Source organism: Phyllopteryx taeniolatus, chromosome 7 (assembly GCF_024500385.1).
Source record: "Phyllopteryx taeniolatus isolate TA_2022b chromosome 7, UOR_Ptae_1.2, whole genome shotgun sequence".
Lineage (NCBI taxonomy): Eukaryota > Metazoa > Chordata > Actinopteri > Syngnathiformes > Syngnathidae > Phyllopteryx > Phyllopteryx taeniolatus.
Genome location: NC_084508.1, coordinates 16699180 through 16711935, shown reverse-complemented (window position 1 = coordinate 16711935; position 12756 = coordinate 16699180). Strand labels below are relative to the sequence as shown.

The window sequence follows — 12756 nt, the reverse complement described above, 5'->3', positions numbered from 1 at the left end:
CTGCAAAAGATGTAGGTTCAAGTTACGTTATGTTAACAGTCCAAAGCCTCAATCCAGTTTAAAATCACTGGAGGAAAAACTGCACCTTGTTGGGACAACTTTAAATTTGTGTTATTTTGACAAAACTTCCTCTTCTGAGACAAAGAATGTTGCAACGAAGGGAAAATGTTTCCTCGTTCAAGCGACATTCCTGCACAGCCATCTGATGAGACATTTTTGATTTGAAGCAGGAATGAATATTTCTGCTTGAAAGCCGAATAGCATAGTTGGGAGGGGAAAAAAATGCATCAACAAACAAGAAGAGTCCACTTGCCTCAATTCAACCTTTGCGGATTACCATGATCTGGATGGACAGACACGTGATGAAAAAACAACATGTTTAGCTTGTACTTTGGGAATTTGTTGTTGTTGGTTTTTTGATATAGTCACAGTACGTCAACCTCAGAGCTGCGAGGTGAACGTGCTGAACACTAGCACACCATGCTACCCTTCATGAAAAAACAAAAACAAATCAGATTTATTAAATAAACCTTCTCAGCCCGCGAACCTAGTGAGGATAAGTGGTACAGAAAATGGATGGTTGGATGGAAACCTGCTCATCATACAGCAGCTTAGTAAGTCACCCTAAACCATGTAAAGACCTTATTGATAATATTGCAAATTGAAACAACTGTTTGTTTTAGCCACATAATATGCTATGATTCTATTATTCTTGAATATGAAAAGCCACACACTATCAATTGGCCTTTTGTAGTTGTGTGATATATTGAAAAACACACCGCGTGGACACGCTGACCTTTCCCTTATTTCTTCATAAAGTCAGTTTCCAAGAGGAAAATAGTTCATGTGACAACACAGCAGGAACTTGTGACCGGTGGTGCGGCGTGTGCGGGCAGGGTGCGCAGGGGAGTCTTCCAGCCCCCTCGTGCGGAGGCGTGCGGGTTAGTGTGAGCAGCAGGTGTGAAAACGATCCGCGGCCTTATCATATAACCTTTTCACAAGTCGCGCTACAACAACAACAACAGGCCCTCCCTGATATTATTGGGTCAACAATGTCGCAGGAAGTCTTGAGGATTAGAGTGGAGTGGGGAACATGAGTATGGGTGCCATACGCTTGATGTGACGAGTCCACCCCAATAGCTGCCACCCCCCTCCTCTTTGTCTTGTGGCAGTGTTGGGGTTAACTCCGCCCGCTCTCTCCATGGCCCGAGGTCAGGGGGGAAACAGGCAGCCAGTCAGGCATTCTTTCTCTGTGACTATGTGTGTGCGTGTGTGTGTGTGTGTGTGTGTGCTGTGTATGGCCGTGGCCCACTCTGTGCTCTTTGACTCTGCTGGCCTTATAAGGCATCTGGCGTCATGGCAACGGCGGGGCTTGAATAGCAGTGTCAAATCCCTGAGCACACAGACACACGCTTACTCTCCCTAAAGGGGGAGGCCGAGCCGAGAGAGGCAGAGAGGGGCTGACTGAGACCGAGAGGAGGCTGGCTGCTCTTCGCGGAACAGTCTGCCTTCCACTGGAGCTCCGTGACCTGCTTTTTCCTGCTTCTTTGACTAATTTATTCCTATTGGTGGAGGAGGAGAAGGAGGGGGAGGAGGGGGTGGGTGAGAGAAAGGACGACAGAGTGCAACAGTACACCCTGACTCCCTGGCACGGAATGTGGAGAGGTTCTGGCCTCTGCTTGTAACTGCTAGATGGACAGTGACTTAACAAGACAGAAAAGAGAAAAGGATCTCAGGGGAGGTCGACTTTTTGGGGTATTATTTGTCTTGTGACATTTGAGCCTTTCCAATAGAGTTGGAGGCGCTGTAAGAAAACAGAAGTCAACTGCACACGAGAGGACTAATGAGTTTAGTTGCCGCAGAAACCACAGAGGCGTTTTTCCAGGAGAAAGAGAAGTGTGTTGTCTTTCTCAGACCTCTCTCCTTTTAATATAATGCCTGCAGCCGGTGTCAGCGTTCTATGGAAAACCTTCATCCCTTTTAGGTCACAGATCCTTTCTTTGGTACAAAGTGTGGGGCTTGGCTGTCATCTTGCCGTATAGGACACTTCGATTCCTCCTCCAAAGCAGCTGAGTGGATCAACGTTTGCGGGGCTCATTTCCCCCCTTCTTCATGAGTGTCACCTCTGCCTCGACAAGTCAAGAGTGAGTCTGGACTCGAGCTGCCCCAGATCAGCAGATAACACATCAGCACTGCACAGGAACTGGTTGGACGAGTTTAGAAGTCAGAGCAGAGGGCAGGGTAGTTTAACCCTGCCTGAAGGAGAACTCTGTTTTGTTTTCTTCCCACTCGTCCTTTTGGGAGAAAGCAGTCACGCGCAGAGCATCATAGCGGCTGTTTGCGCCTTCGCCACTATGCTGAGGGATAACTGAGTTTGCTCTTCTTCGTCTTCTTCTTCTTCTTCTCAGAAGGAGAAAGTCTGTGAACGAAAGTAAGAGGGAGGGAGAAACCAGAGTGGGAGACAAAGTATAATTTATTGTTTCCTGGGTTAGAGCAGGCTGCACCCTTTTTTTTTTTTTTTTTTCCTCCTGTCTGAACTCTGAACCACTGAATGCGTGTGTTAAGTTTTCTCAGGAGCCATTGATTGGAGGTCAGGGCAGCAAACACAAGGGTGAAAGGCAAGAACAGAGGGGGCAGCCAGATTAAAGACGACCAGAGGGCACCGGGAAGGATCGCCGGGTCAAGCCAAACAGCCGACAAGGAGCGAGAGGTCATCGTAGAGATATCTTTTCATCCTTTTGCCTCCGACCTACCTTCTAATTCACACTGGAGCATTGTCACCTGGGCTCACTTCTTTGACTTTGAGCATAGTTTAAAGCCAGGGCGGGTCAGTGTATGATCCACTCACGGGGTGACGAGACTTGGAGAATATGGCCATGGTAAGCGGGGGATGGAGCAACCCCAACGGGGACACGACCGGAGTGGAGGAGAAAGTGTACCTGCACAGGGAGGAAGAGGAGGGCTCGCCGCACGCCGGAAGCAGCGATGTGGACGTCGCGGATGAGGACAAGGCCTGCGTGCTGGACTGTGGTGTGTGCGGGGACAAGTCCAGCGGGAAGCACTACGGCGTGTTCACATGCGAGGGCTGCAAGAGCTTCTTCAAAAGGAGCATCCGACGCAACCTCAACTACTCCTGCAGGTAACTTATTTCTTTTAGTCTCAAGTCCAGATGAAATACTACAGCGGCAATGAAATGTACAGTATCATGTTTTTCTCAATGGGGAGGGTCCATATTTCCAAGCTTCCCCTTTGTCCTTGTCAGTCCTCACCTCACAAACAGCCCTGGCAAGAAGGAAAAACATGATCACCCTGAAGGTCAGGCATATGCTGCTGGATTGCCTCAGAAGGTCACCATTGTCATTATTGTTGCCGTACAGGAGCACATGTGCTGCAAACACAATTCTTTGCTCTTAGCCTGGGAGCTCTCAGCCACAAAATGTGGTTATTCCTTTCCTCATAATAATGCGCTAACCCTGAAAGGAATGTTTCTTTTTAATCAGCGTGTCACATCCAGGGCTGAAAGGAATGTTGCCGCAACTCGTCTCGCTGTAAAAGGCCACACAAGGTCGTGTAGGGTTGATGATTTACAAAGGTCACAGCCTTGAGGAGATATTCAGCCACGCCAGCTCACACTTTTCACTCATCAGTCAGAGAGGTCCATGAGAGGCGAGGATGGTGGGGTGGGGGACGGGGGTTGGGGGGTAGTTCGTGTGATTACAAAGTGCTTATTGGAAAAGCATGCCGCATGTGAAGGCTTTCACCACCTTACATTCATGTTTGTAATTGCAGATCAAACAGGGAATGCCAAATCGACCAGCACCATCGCAACCAGTGCCAGTACTGTCGACTCAAGAAATGTTTCCGTGTAGGCATGCGGAAAGAAGGTTAGTCAAACACGGTTGCCGCGAGGCTGCCACGTCAGGTTACTGGGTCATCCTTAAAACACTTCCAACTGCACGTTTTACAGTAAATAGCTATTTAGAATGTTAAATGCATGGGCCTAAATTTAAAGAGGGAAGCATGACAAATAGCGAGATCACTGCAAAACTGGACTTAAAAAAACAAGGGAAAAAGTAATGAAATGTGGAATATATTACTCAATTTAAGCAAAATTATCTGCCAATAGAACAGGAAAGAAAGATTCTTTAAAACAAGTAAACATAGATAGCCTCAGAAACCTCACCGATATGTATTATATACTGTGTGTGTGTATATATATATATATATACACACACACAACCTACACCAATAGAATTATGGTATTTTTTATTTTAAGCTTAAATTGCTTATAATCAGTAATAAACCCTCAATAACAAGTTATGAGCCCTTAAGATTTTAAAGGAAAAAATATAAAAACAGTCTAGTAAGAAAGCTAGATAGAAAGCTAGATAGACAGATAGATAGATAGATAGATAGATAACTATATTTTCTTTCCTTTCCTTTACCTGCTAACTGTGAGGGCGAGCAGTGAAATTTGCCATTGACCCAAGCACAATATTTGTACTGTCAACCGAAGGCAAGTTTTGACCACGGTGCTCAACTCCGGCAGCTGCTGATCCTCTGTGATAAGTGGGCAGCCGAAGGTAATGAGAGGGGGAAAAGTGGCTGCTCGCACAAGACAATTGAATGAGCAGAAGGGAAAGAAACACAAAATTAAATCATTTATTTCCTGTATTTAACTATTCAAAATGTATTTTAGAAACTTTACTGACGATCATATAAAAGTCTGCTTACATGTTTGACTGTCGTGGAGTGACCTATGATCTCCACACCTAATGCACAGTAAGGAGTGGCGGAGGTTATATCGGGACTGGTTAGTAATGCCTGACTGTGGCCGTGACGCACGTTGTTGCTGTTTCCACACTACCTGGAAATGTGGAGCTCAACGTTGGCCCAGTCAAAGTAGTATTAACTTTTTAGGTGATTATATACCACTGCAGGGTGAACTTAAAGGTACTATATGTAGAAATGATTTACAGCATACAGAGCAAAGGTCTTGGCCACTGTTAGACGTGTTGTTTTTTGTTTTTTTTTTAAATCAATTCTAAAATGTCCATATATAACCAGAAGGTCACTCAGTGGAGCCAAGGCTAAACTGTTAACAAGTGGGGAGGGAAAAAAAATCATGGTGTTTATATTCGTTTGTCCAACTGGAGGTTGATCAAAAGAATGGTGCCATTGTGATTCTTGGGGGTGGACTTTTCCATTGATTAGAATCAATAAACAAATTCCTTGCCCTTTTATCTGGCATGACACCAAAATGGAAAGATAATTTCCTTAGCACATGCAGCCCCTAAAAAGTTTCTGTAATGCATTTTGTGCATAAGACTGCTAGCAGAGGCTGTCCTTTAATGATTTTTTTGTTCAACTATTTCAAAATGACTGCTGTGATAAAGGCAATTAAAGCAAACAAGCAAAAAAATAATAATACAGTTGAGATGGACTGAGCTTTTTCACAGTAATTTATATAAACCCTACTTACTGTGAATATGTTAAAAACAGTAGAAAAAAGTAATGGATAACAGGCCAAATAATCATAATTGTAGCTGTTAGCTGTAGCCTGAGTCTGTAGTTTCATTTAATGACAGGTTTGCTAAGGTAAAATTATATTGGTAGCAATTTCTTTTGAATAAACCTCTAAAATGCCACAAACATAAACACAACAGGCAACCAAATTCACTAAGAGCTGCAGCGGAGCTCCTCTCTTAAAAATGCCAATTTGACTTTACCAGGAAGGGCATCGGCCAATGCAGAGATTTTATGGTGCGCACAATATGGGTCACAGTTTTATTTGGATCTTGATCAAAATTTGCATTTGTAACTTGAGATCTCGACATTGTCAAAAAATGAAAGAGACACTTTCTTCAATTTCGAAAAGGTCATAATTTTTTTGTCAGTGATGCTGAGATGCCATTCACAGCACAGTTTCACTTAATTAATGTTGACGGAGGAGCGGGATTGCAGATGAGAACCATTTTCTTTGGTAGCGACATGAATGAGCAACAGGTGTGCTGTGGGAAATGATCAAATTGGACTTACCTTCTCAAAATAATAATTATTTCCCAACTAATAATGTATCTTTATTCATCTATTTATGCCAGTGAGGCATAGTGACAGACACAACAAATACATGCTCTTCTATTAGATTAGATGGCAGGAAGTACATACAGTAATGGATGTATCCACTTTTTGTGACATTTTTGTTTGTTGGTGTACCGTGAGAGTTTTCAATCGTAAAATATGGGCCTTGGGTCCATAAAGGTTGGAAATCCTTGCTCTAGATGGCATAATAGAACGAAAGCAAACAACTTTAGCAAACTGCCTCTAGGGGGCAGTGGCATACTGAAATGAATGTCTACAGCTTTTTCATAACCTCTAGATGGCGTCATACATTTATAAAATGTGAAAGTCTTTTCATTTTCCACTATACCTATATATAATGCGCATTATTGACTTTTGACCATTTTTGGAGTGAAAAAAAATGCGCATTATACACGAGATATTACCGTACATTCATTTCCGAGTGTTTGCTTGGTGGATGTGGATGTTCGACTTTTTTGTCCAATCTGACTTCAGCCTTTATGCGCTGCCATGTCTCTCTAATCTGCCCTGGGCCTTCACAAGCAGTAGTGCTGACCGATGTTCAAACTTAAACTATGTTAGTAATAGGGCTGTTTTATTTAACCAATACGATTTTAACTTCGTCGTTGCAGGGCCACAGCGCTGGCCCTCGATGACGTCAACATTTTTCTGTCCTCTGATTGGTTGGTCAAAGCAAAATTTCAGCTAGCAAAACACATCCGTAGCGATCTGCACACATGAATACTTTTACAAATCAGTATCTCTGGCAAGTATTATATATTTTCATTAAAAAATAATTTTGTCTGTTTTGTTATTAGGTAAATGTTGATTCTGAACTGCACTGCTGAGTGCTGTTTTTTGCCTTTTTGTATAGTATTGATGGGTTCTATATTTGGGACGTGAGAGTGGTGGTGGTATTAACACATTCACTGCCATTGACGGCTTTAAGAGTCAAATATCCATGTTAACTGGGAAGGCTGGCAGTGAATGAGTTAAGAGGTGGATTAAGTCAAGTAAATCCTCACTGAAGGCCTGGTACTAAATGCACTTCCCTGCCACTGATTTATAGTATCATGAACAATTGGAAGCTACGGGGTGGGATACAATAAGTTGTGTTTGTCTACGACCATGCACTCTTAGTTTTTAAAACTAAAGATACTGCCAACATGTCTTGCATAGTTGCCTGTGTGTCTGTGGCTGCTGACAGTCACCACTCCACCCATGTGTCATTGCAGCTGTCCAGCGGGGTCGCATCCCACCTTCCCACTCAGGTATCAGTCCCAACTCCCAACGGGCTGGCGGAGTGGGAGGTGTGTTGCCCGGTCACCTTGGTGCAGACTACTTCAACGGGCAGCCGGTGTCGGAGCTCATCTCCCAGCTGCTTCGGGCCGAGCCGTACCCCAACAGCCGCTACGGGACCCCGTACGGCCAGGCGCAGATGGGGGCTTCTGCGAGCGGAGCCCCCGTCATGGGCATCGACAGCATCTGTGAGCTAGCTGCTCGGCTCCTCTTCAGCACCATCGAATGGGCCAGAAACATCCCGTACTTCCCAGAGCTGCCAGTTTCTGAGCAGGTCAGTCAAGGATGATGCCACCTTTCATGGTCGGGAGGTACCAAAACATCAAATGGTTAACCAATTTAAGTAGAATAAAGAGGTTTTTAATCAACAGTGGTGGGAAGCAACAAAGTACTGTACCTACTATTTTAGATTTACTGTACTTTGAGTATTTTATTTTTCTGATGACTTGTTACTTTTACTCCCTACATTTGAACAGATATACAGTAAGTGCTTTCCACGCTTTACTTTGTCAATATATAGATTGTTTATTTTTTTTCAATCTCTGCAGATGACAACACAACGTTAAATAGCCTTACACAGAGAGAGTTAAAGTCAACGGCGGTTGAGACCTTGATTGATTTGAGATCTTTGGGTGGAAAAAACAGGGACAACAGCAAGAAAGAAGAACATTAAGCAGGGAGCAATAGCGGCGACGGCAACATATTTGGAGATACAATATATTTCCTATCTATGGCCTCATTTAAGAGACTTAAAGAATGATTCTGATGAATACACTGTATCTTGTGCCAGCCTAAAAATCTAAAAAAACCTAAAAAAATCTGTGTAGTCTTTTTTTTTTCAATTATCATTAGCTTATTTAGCATTTTTGTTACTCGGTTCATAATTTTATCGAAGCTATTGAAACACTTTGTTTTGATCGATACAAGTCTAGCCAACGCTAGCTAACGCTTAACAACAACATGCCACGTGTAATGTAAAGCGTTTTTATTTCTTATTCTCAGTTCATACACTGCCATGTTATGAAAACAGTAAAAAAAAAAAAAAAGGTTTTTACTTTTGTACTTTTCAGAGTCTGTACTTGTTTGAGTACTTTTCCCACCTGTGCCAATCAAACACTGACGAGTCTGACTTGTGGTTACACTGGCTCAAAAACTTGACTTGATCCCTGCAGGTGGCACTGCTGAGGCTGAGCTGGAGCGAACTGTTCATTCTCAACGCAGCGCAGTCTGCTTTGCCAATCCACATGGCCCCACTGCTGGCAGCGGCCGGCTTCCACTCGTCCCCCATGTCTGCAGAGCGGGTGGTGAACTTCATGGACCAGGTCAGGGTGTTCCAGGACCAAGTGGACAAACTCAACAGACTGCAAGTAGACACCGCTGAATACAGCTGCCTGAAAGCCATTGCTCTCTTTTCACCGGGTAAGTCTGCATGTAACCAGAGTGGTGACACAAAAACTGTAAAAGGACCCCCAATGTGTTCACAGAGAAACACAAAAACTGCCACTGTGCTCTAAATCCAATCAGGCGTCAGATCACAGATTTCAAACTCGAGATTTTTATTTATTTATTTTTAACCCCACCTGACATCTGACCTAAATTATGTTCTGGACATTTTATTGAGTGATTAAAATGTGTGCTTCGTAAGCGTGTCTCTTCGTAGGTGCCATTTTCGGGGGTCCTTAGTCAAACCGATGCACATACCGGAACTATATACCTACTGGGGGCGTGTCTTCACGCGCACCCTGCCCCCTTTACGTCCGCATGCTGTCCTCAGTCACGTCCGCTTTCCTCTATATAAGCAGCGTGTCGGCAGGAAATGCTCCCAGTCAGTCAAGCGGAGCGCTCATCAGAAGTCACACAACAACATTTACAGATTTTGGAACTCGGTGCACACATAAGGCGCACCGTCCATTTTGGAGAAAATTTAAGACTTTTAAGTCCGCCTTATGGTCGTGAAAATACATCATAAATAAATAATTTTCAGACCAATTAAGTGAAATTGGAAAATCTATAGGGTGGCTGTGGATCAGTTGGTGGAGCGGGTAGTCCTGTGACCTAAGGGTTGAGGGTGCGAATCCCAGCTCTGACTGTCTGCTGTTGAAGTATCCTCAAGCAAAACACTGAATCCCAGTTTGCTCCCAGTAGGCACTGTGAGGGTATTGTTAAAAGCGCTAAATAAGTGCACTCCATTTACCATTTAATAGGAGCGTGGGGAAGATTATTAAGAGTTTGGGGAAATGAATAAATATCCCCAAAATATGTGGTCGCTAATTTGTGGATTTCACCTATTGCGGGGCTGGCGTTGAACCTAACCACCGCGATAAACGAGGGATTACTGCAAACCCGATAAAGCGATGTCCTCCTCTGTGTGTTTGCCGCCAGATGCATGTGGTCTGACGGATCCAGCCCATGTGGAGTCCCTGCAGGAGAAGGCCCAGGTGGCCCTGACCGAATACGAGAGGTTGCAGTACCCTAACCAGCCTCAGCGCTTTGGCCGCTTGCTCCTGCGCCTGCCGGCTCTCCGCGCCGTGCCGGCCAACCTCATCTCGCAGCTCTTCTTCATGCGCCTGGTGGGCAAGACGCCCATCGAGACGCTGATCCGAGACATGCAGCTTTCAGGGAGCTCCATCAGCTGGCCCTACGCCCCCGGACAGTAGTGAAACCGCAGGCCGGGGTGGGAGATGCTGAGATCGGACTGGAGGACGCAAAGAACATAAAAAGAGCTGGATGTTAGGTCAATTCAGTTGCAGCACTTGGGTGTTTTGGCTCTGGTCGCCATCTGATCTCTCTTTGTCTCATTCTGGACTACAGAGAAAGAAAACAAAAACAAAAACAAGGCTTATTAAAATGCAGACTTAGGCCATGAGCACATACTACCTCCTCCCATATCACCTTTAATGTGACTGAGTTAGATCCAACTCTGTGTGTGTGTGTGTGTGTGTGTGTGTGTGTGCGCGCGGGCGTAATTGCTTTGAGTCCAAGTGAAACCATAGCAACATCCGCGTGTAGTGCAGACTGTATCAAAGTTGTTACCAAATGTATTATATCACCCGAGTCATGTTGTTGCATTGTGTGTCAATGGAAAAACGCTTGATCATTTATTCGAAATCAATCTTAAGGCCCATGCACTAGCACACTGCCTGTCCTTGCTTGTAAGATAATGCAGCACACTAGTGAGGCAACTAGTCATGTTTTTTTTTTTACAGCTAAATGTTACTAGTGAGGCAAAACTGCGCACTAGTTGAAAGTTGTGTGCTACTAGTAGAACTAGTGACAAAATTCAACGAGTTAACATTTACCGCTTTACTTGTTGTACCAGTAGTGCACAGAGGTCACAGTTTTGCCTCACTAGTAACATGTAGCTGTCCAAAGTTGTCCTACTAAACAATGCTCGTTCTCATTCAGTCTTTCTTCTTAGCGCTCTGAATTGTCTCACTGGTGAGAAAGAAGAAGAGCGTACTAGTATATGGCCCTTAAGCTAGATACCAAGAATATGAAATAAATGCTCAAACGGCTTCCCATAATGTGTCATACTATATTTGCTACACAAATATTAATGCTCAGTCACTTTCTGAAGAAGTTGCATATTCTTTTCAGGATTTGCTGCCCTCAAGTGGCCGAAAAACAGAAGCCATCTTTGCACACACATGACTTTAATATGCAGTATGTAGTAAATTACACACCGTTTTAGGTTTTAGGCTGTTTGCAGTTTATCACATAGAAAGCATAACATGGCCCCCCCAGACTGTCACGTCCTAGTCTGACATTATTACCTCATGTTTTATTCTTTTTAAAGACAAAGATTGTAATGCGCTAACAGTAAATGTAAAGGGATCAAGGTCGTCATCACCATCGTCACAAGAATGTTTCAGTCATACCCTCCCAAAGACAGACATGTGCAGTGATTTTTAGATACAATGTATTGTGAAATGTACTTTAACAAGGCAGATACAATGTATTGTGAAATGTAATTTAACAAGGCACCCATGTGCAGTGATTTTTTAGATACAATGTATTGTGAAATGTACTTCAACAAGGCGCCCAAGGTTGTGTAGCTCATTCATGAATACGACTCTTACGACTCTTGTTATGTTTCATTTGTTTTAGGGTACTTCATTTATGGACATACTGTATGTAATCCAATATTGTAAAGCAAACAGGGCCTTACAGACAGCAGAGAATGATAGCTATGCTTACACAAAAAGCACTTGTTGGTACTCATGTCTTGTTAACACAACAGACGACGACTATCTGATGCATGTTTTCCTTTACCTAATTATCTGACTAAAACACTTTATAAGTAGAAACAAGTTTTTTGGTATGACCTTTTCTGTAGTCTGTCAAATTGTCAAAAGACCACAACTTCCTCAAGAGCTCAAAACGTTCTTCACTTTGTTGTTTGTCAGAATTAAAACTATAGTGATTTGACTGAGCTGCTTTATTAGATTTACACGACTTGATTTGGCGGCACGGTGGGCGACTGGTTAGAGCGTCAGTCTCCCAGTTCTGAGGATCGGGGTTCAACCCCCGGCCCCGCCTGTGTGGAGTTTGCATGTTCTCTTCGTGCCTGCGTGGGTTTTCTCCGGGCACTCCGGTTTCCTCCCACATCCCGAAAACATGCTTGTAGGTTAATTGAAAAACTCTAAATTGCCCTTAGGTGTGAATGTGAGTGCGAATGTTTGTTTGTTTGTATGTTCCCTGCGATTGGCTGGCAACCAGTTCAGGGTGTACCCCGCCTCCTGCCCGATGACAGCTGGGAAAGGCTCCAGCACGCCCGCGACCCTAGTGAGGACAAGAGGCTCAGAAAATGGATGGATGGATGGACGACTTGTGTTTCTATGACCTTGCAGAAAGAACCAAAATCCAGATCAATTTAAATGTTTGACAGGCTATATTTGCAATACTTGAAATAAAAGCATGCACACTCCTGTAGATATCAACCATGTGGGAAATTATTTGATGAGTCTTATTTTTCAGTCAAGAAAAAATTGCCTTAGAGCATAAGCAAAGGTTTGGGTTTCTGTTCCAGTATATGTGCTATATAAAAACTTAACTATTTTAAGACATAGTCCAAGATCATTGTTAATGAATCATGCGGCAAACGCATCAAACACAAAAGGTAGTCATCCATAGTCAAATATTCGCAAACTCTACTAGTCAACTAGTTGATACATCACTCGCGTTACATTTTTTACAAATTATATTTACAGTAGGCTGTATTTTGTTTTGTTAAGATACCAAATTACTATTAAAAAAAATTACTAAAGTTATAGGTAAGGTAATTGAAGTTTGTCAAATCAAAGGCAAAATGATACGGAAAGATGTTGAAAATGATGTGCAATAAAGCTTTTCACTGAGCTACCATTGTGCAGATTA

At 43.4% G+C, this 12756-nt stretch overlaps 1 protein-coding gene across 1 annotated transcript; it reads left to right on the top strand.

Moving 5' to 3' along the window:
• The first annotated feature begins 1591 nt into the window (after positions 1–1591).
• Positions 1592–11808, top strand: nr2f6b (nuclear receptor subfamily 2, group F, member 6b). Its single transcript, XM_061779098.1, has 5 exons — positions 1592–3139; positions 3790–3884; positions 7317–7654; positions 8553–8799; positions 9763–11808. Exons 1-5 carry the CDS (start codon positions 2871–2873, stop codon positions 10035–10037), a joined length of 1224 nt encoding a protein of 407 aa, XP_061635082.1. The 5' UTR covers positions 1592–2870; the 3' UTR covers positions 10038–11808.
• The last annotated feature ends 948 nt before the right edge of the window (positions 11809–12756 follow it).

Coding starts and splice junctions, on each gene's coding strand:
- nr2f6b (XM_061779098.1), top strand. CDS start 2,871: ATGGCCATGGTAAGCGGGGGATGGAGCAACCCCAACGGGGACACGACC. Junction 3,885..7,316: donor TGTAGGCATGCGGAAAGAAG/GTTAGTCAAACA, acceptor GTGTCATTGCAG/CTGTCCAGCGGGGTCGCATC. Junction 8,800..9,762: donor CATTGCTCTCTTTTCACCGG/GTAAGTCTGCAT, acceptor GTTTGCCGCCAG/ATGCATGTGGTCTGACGGAT.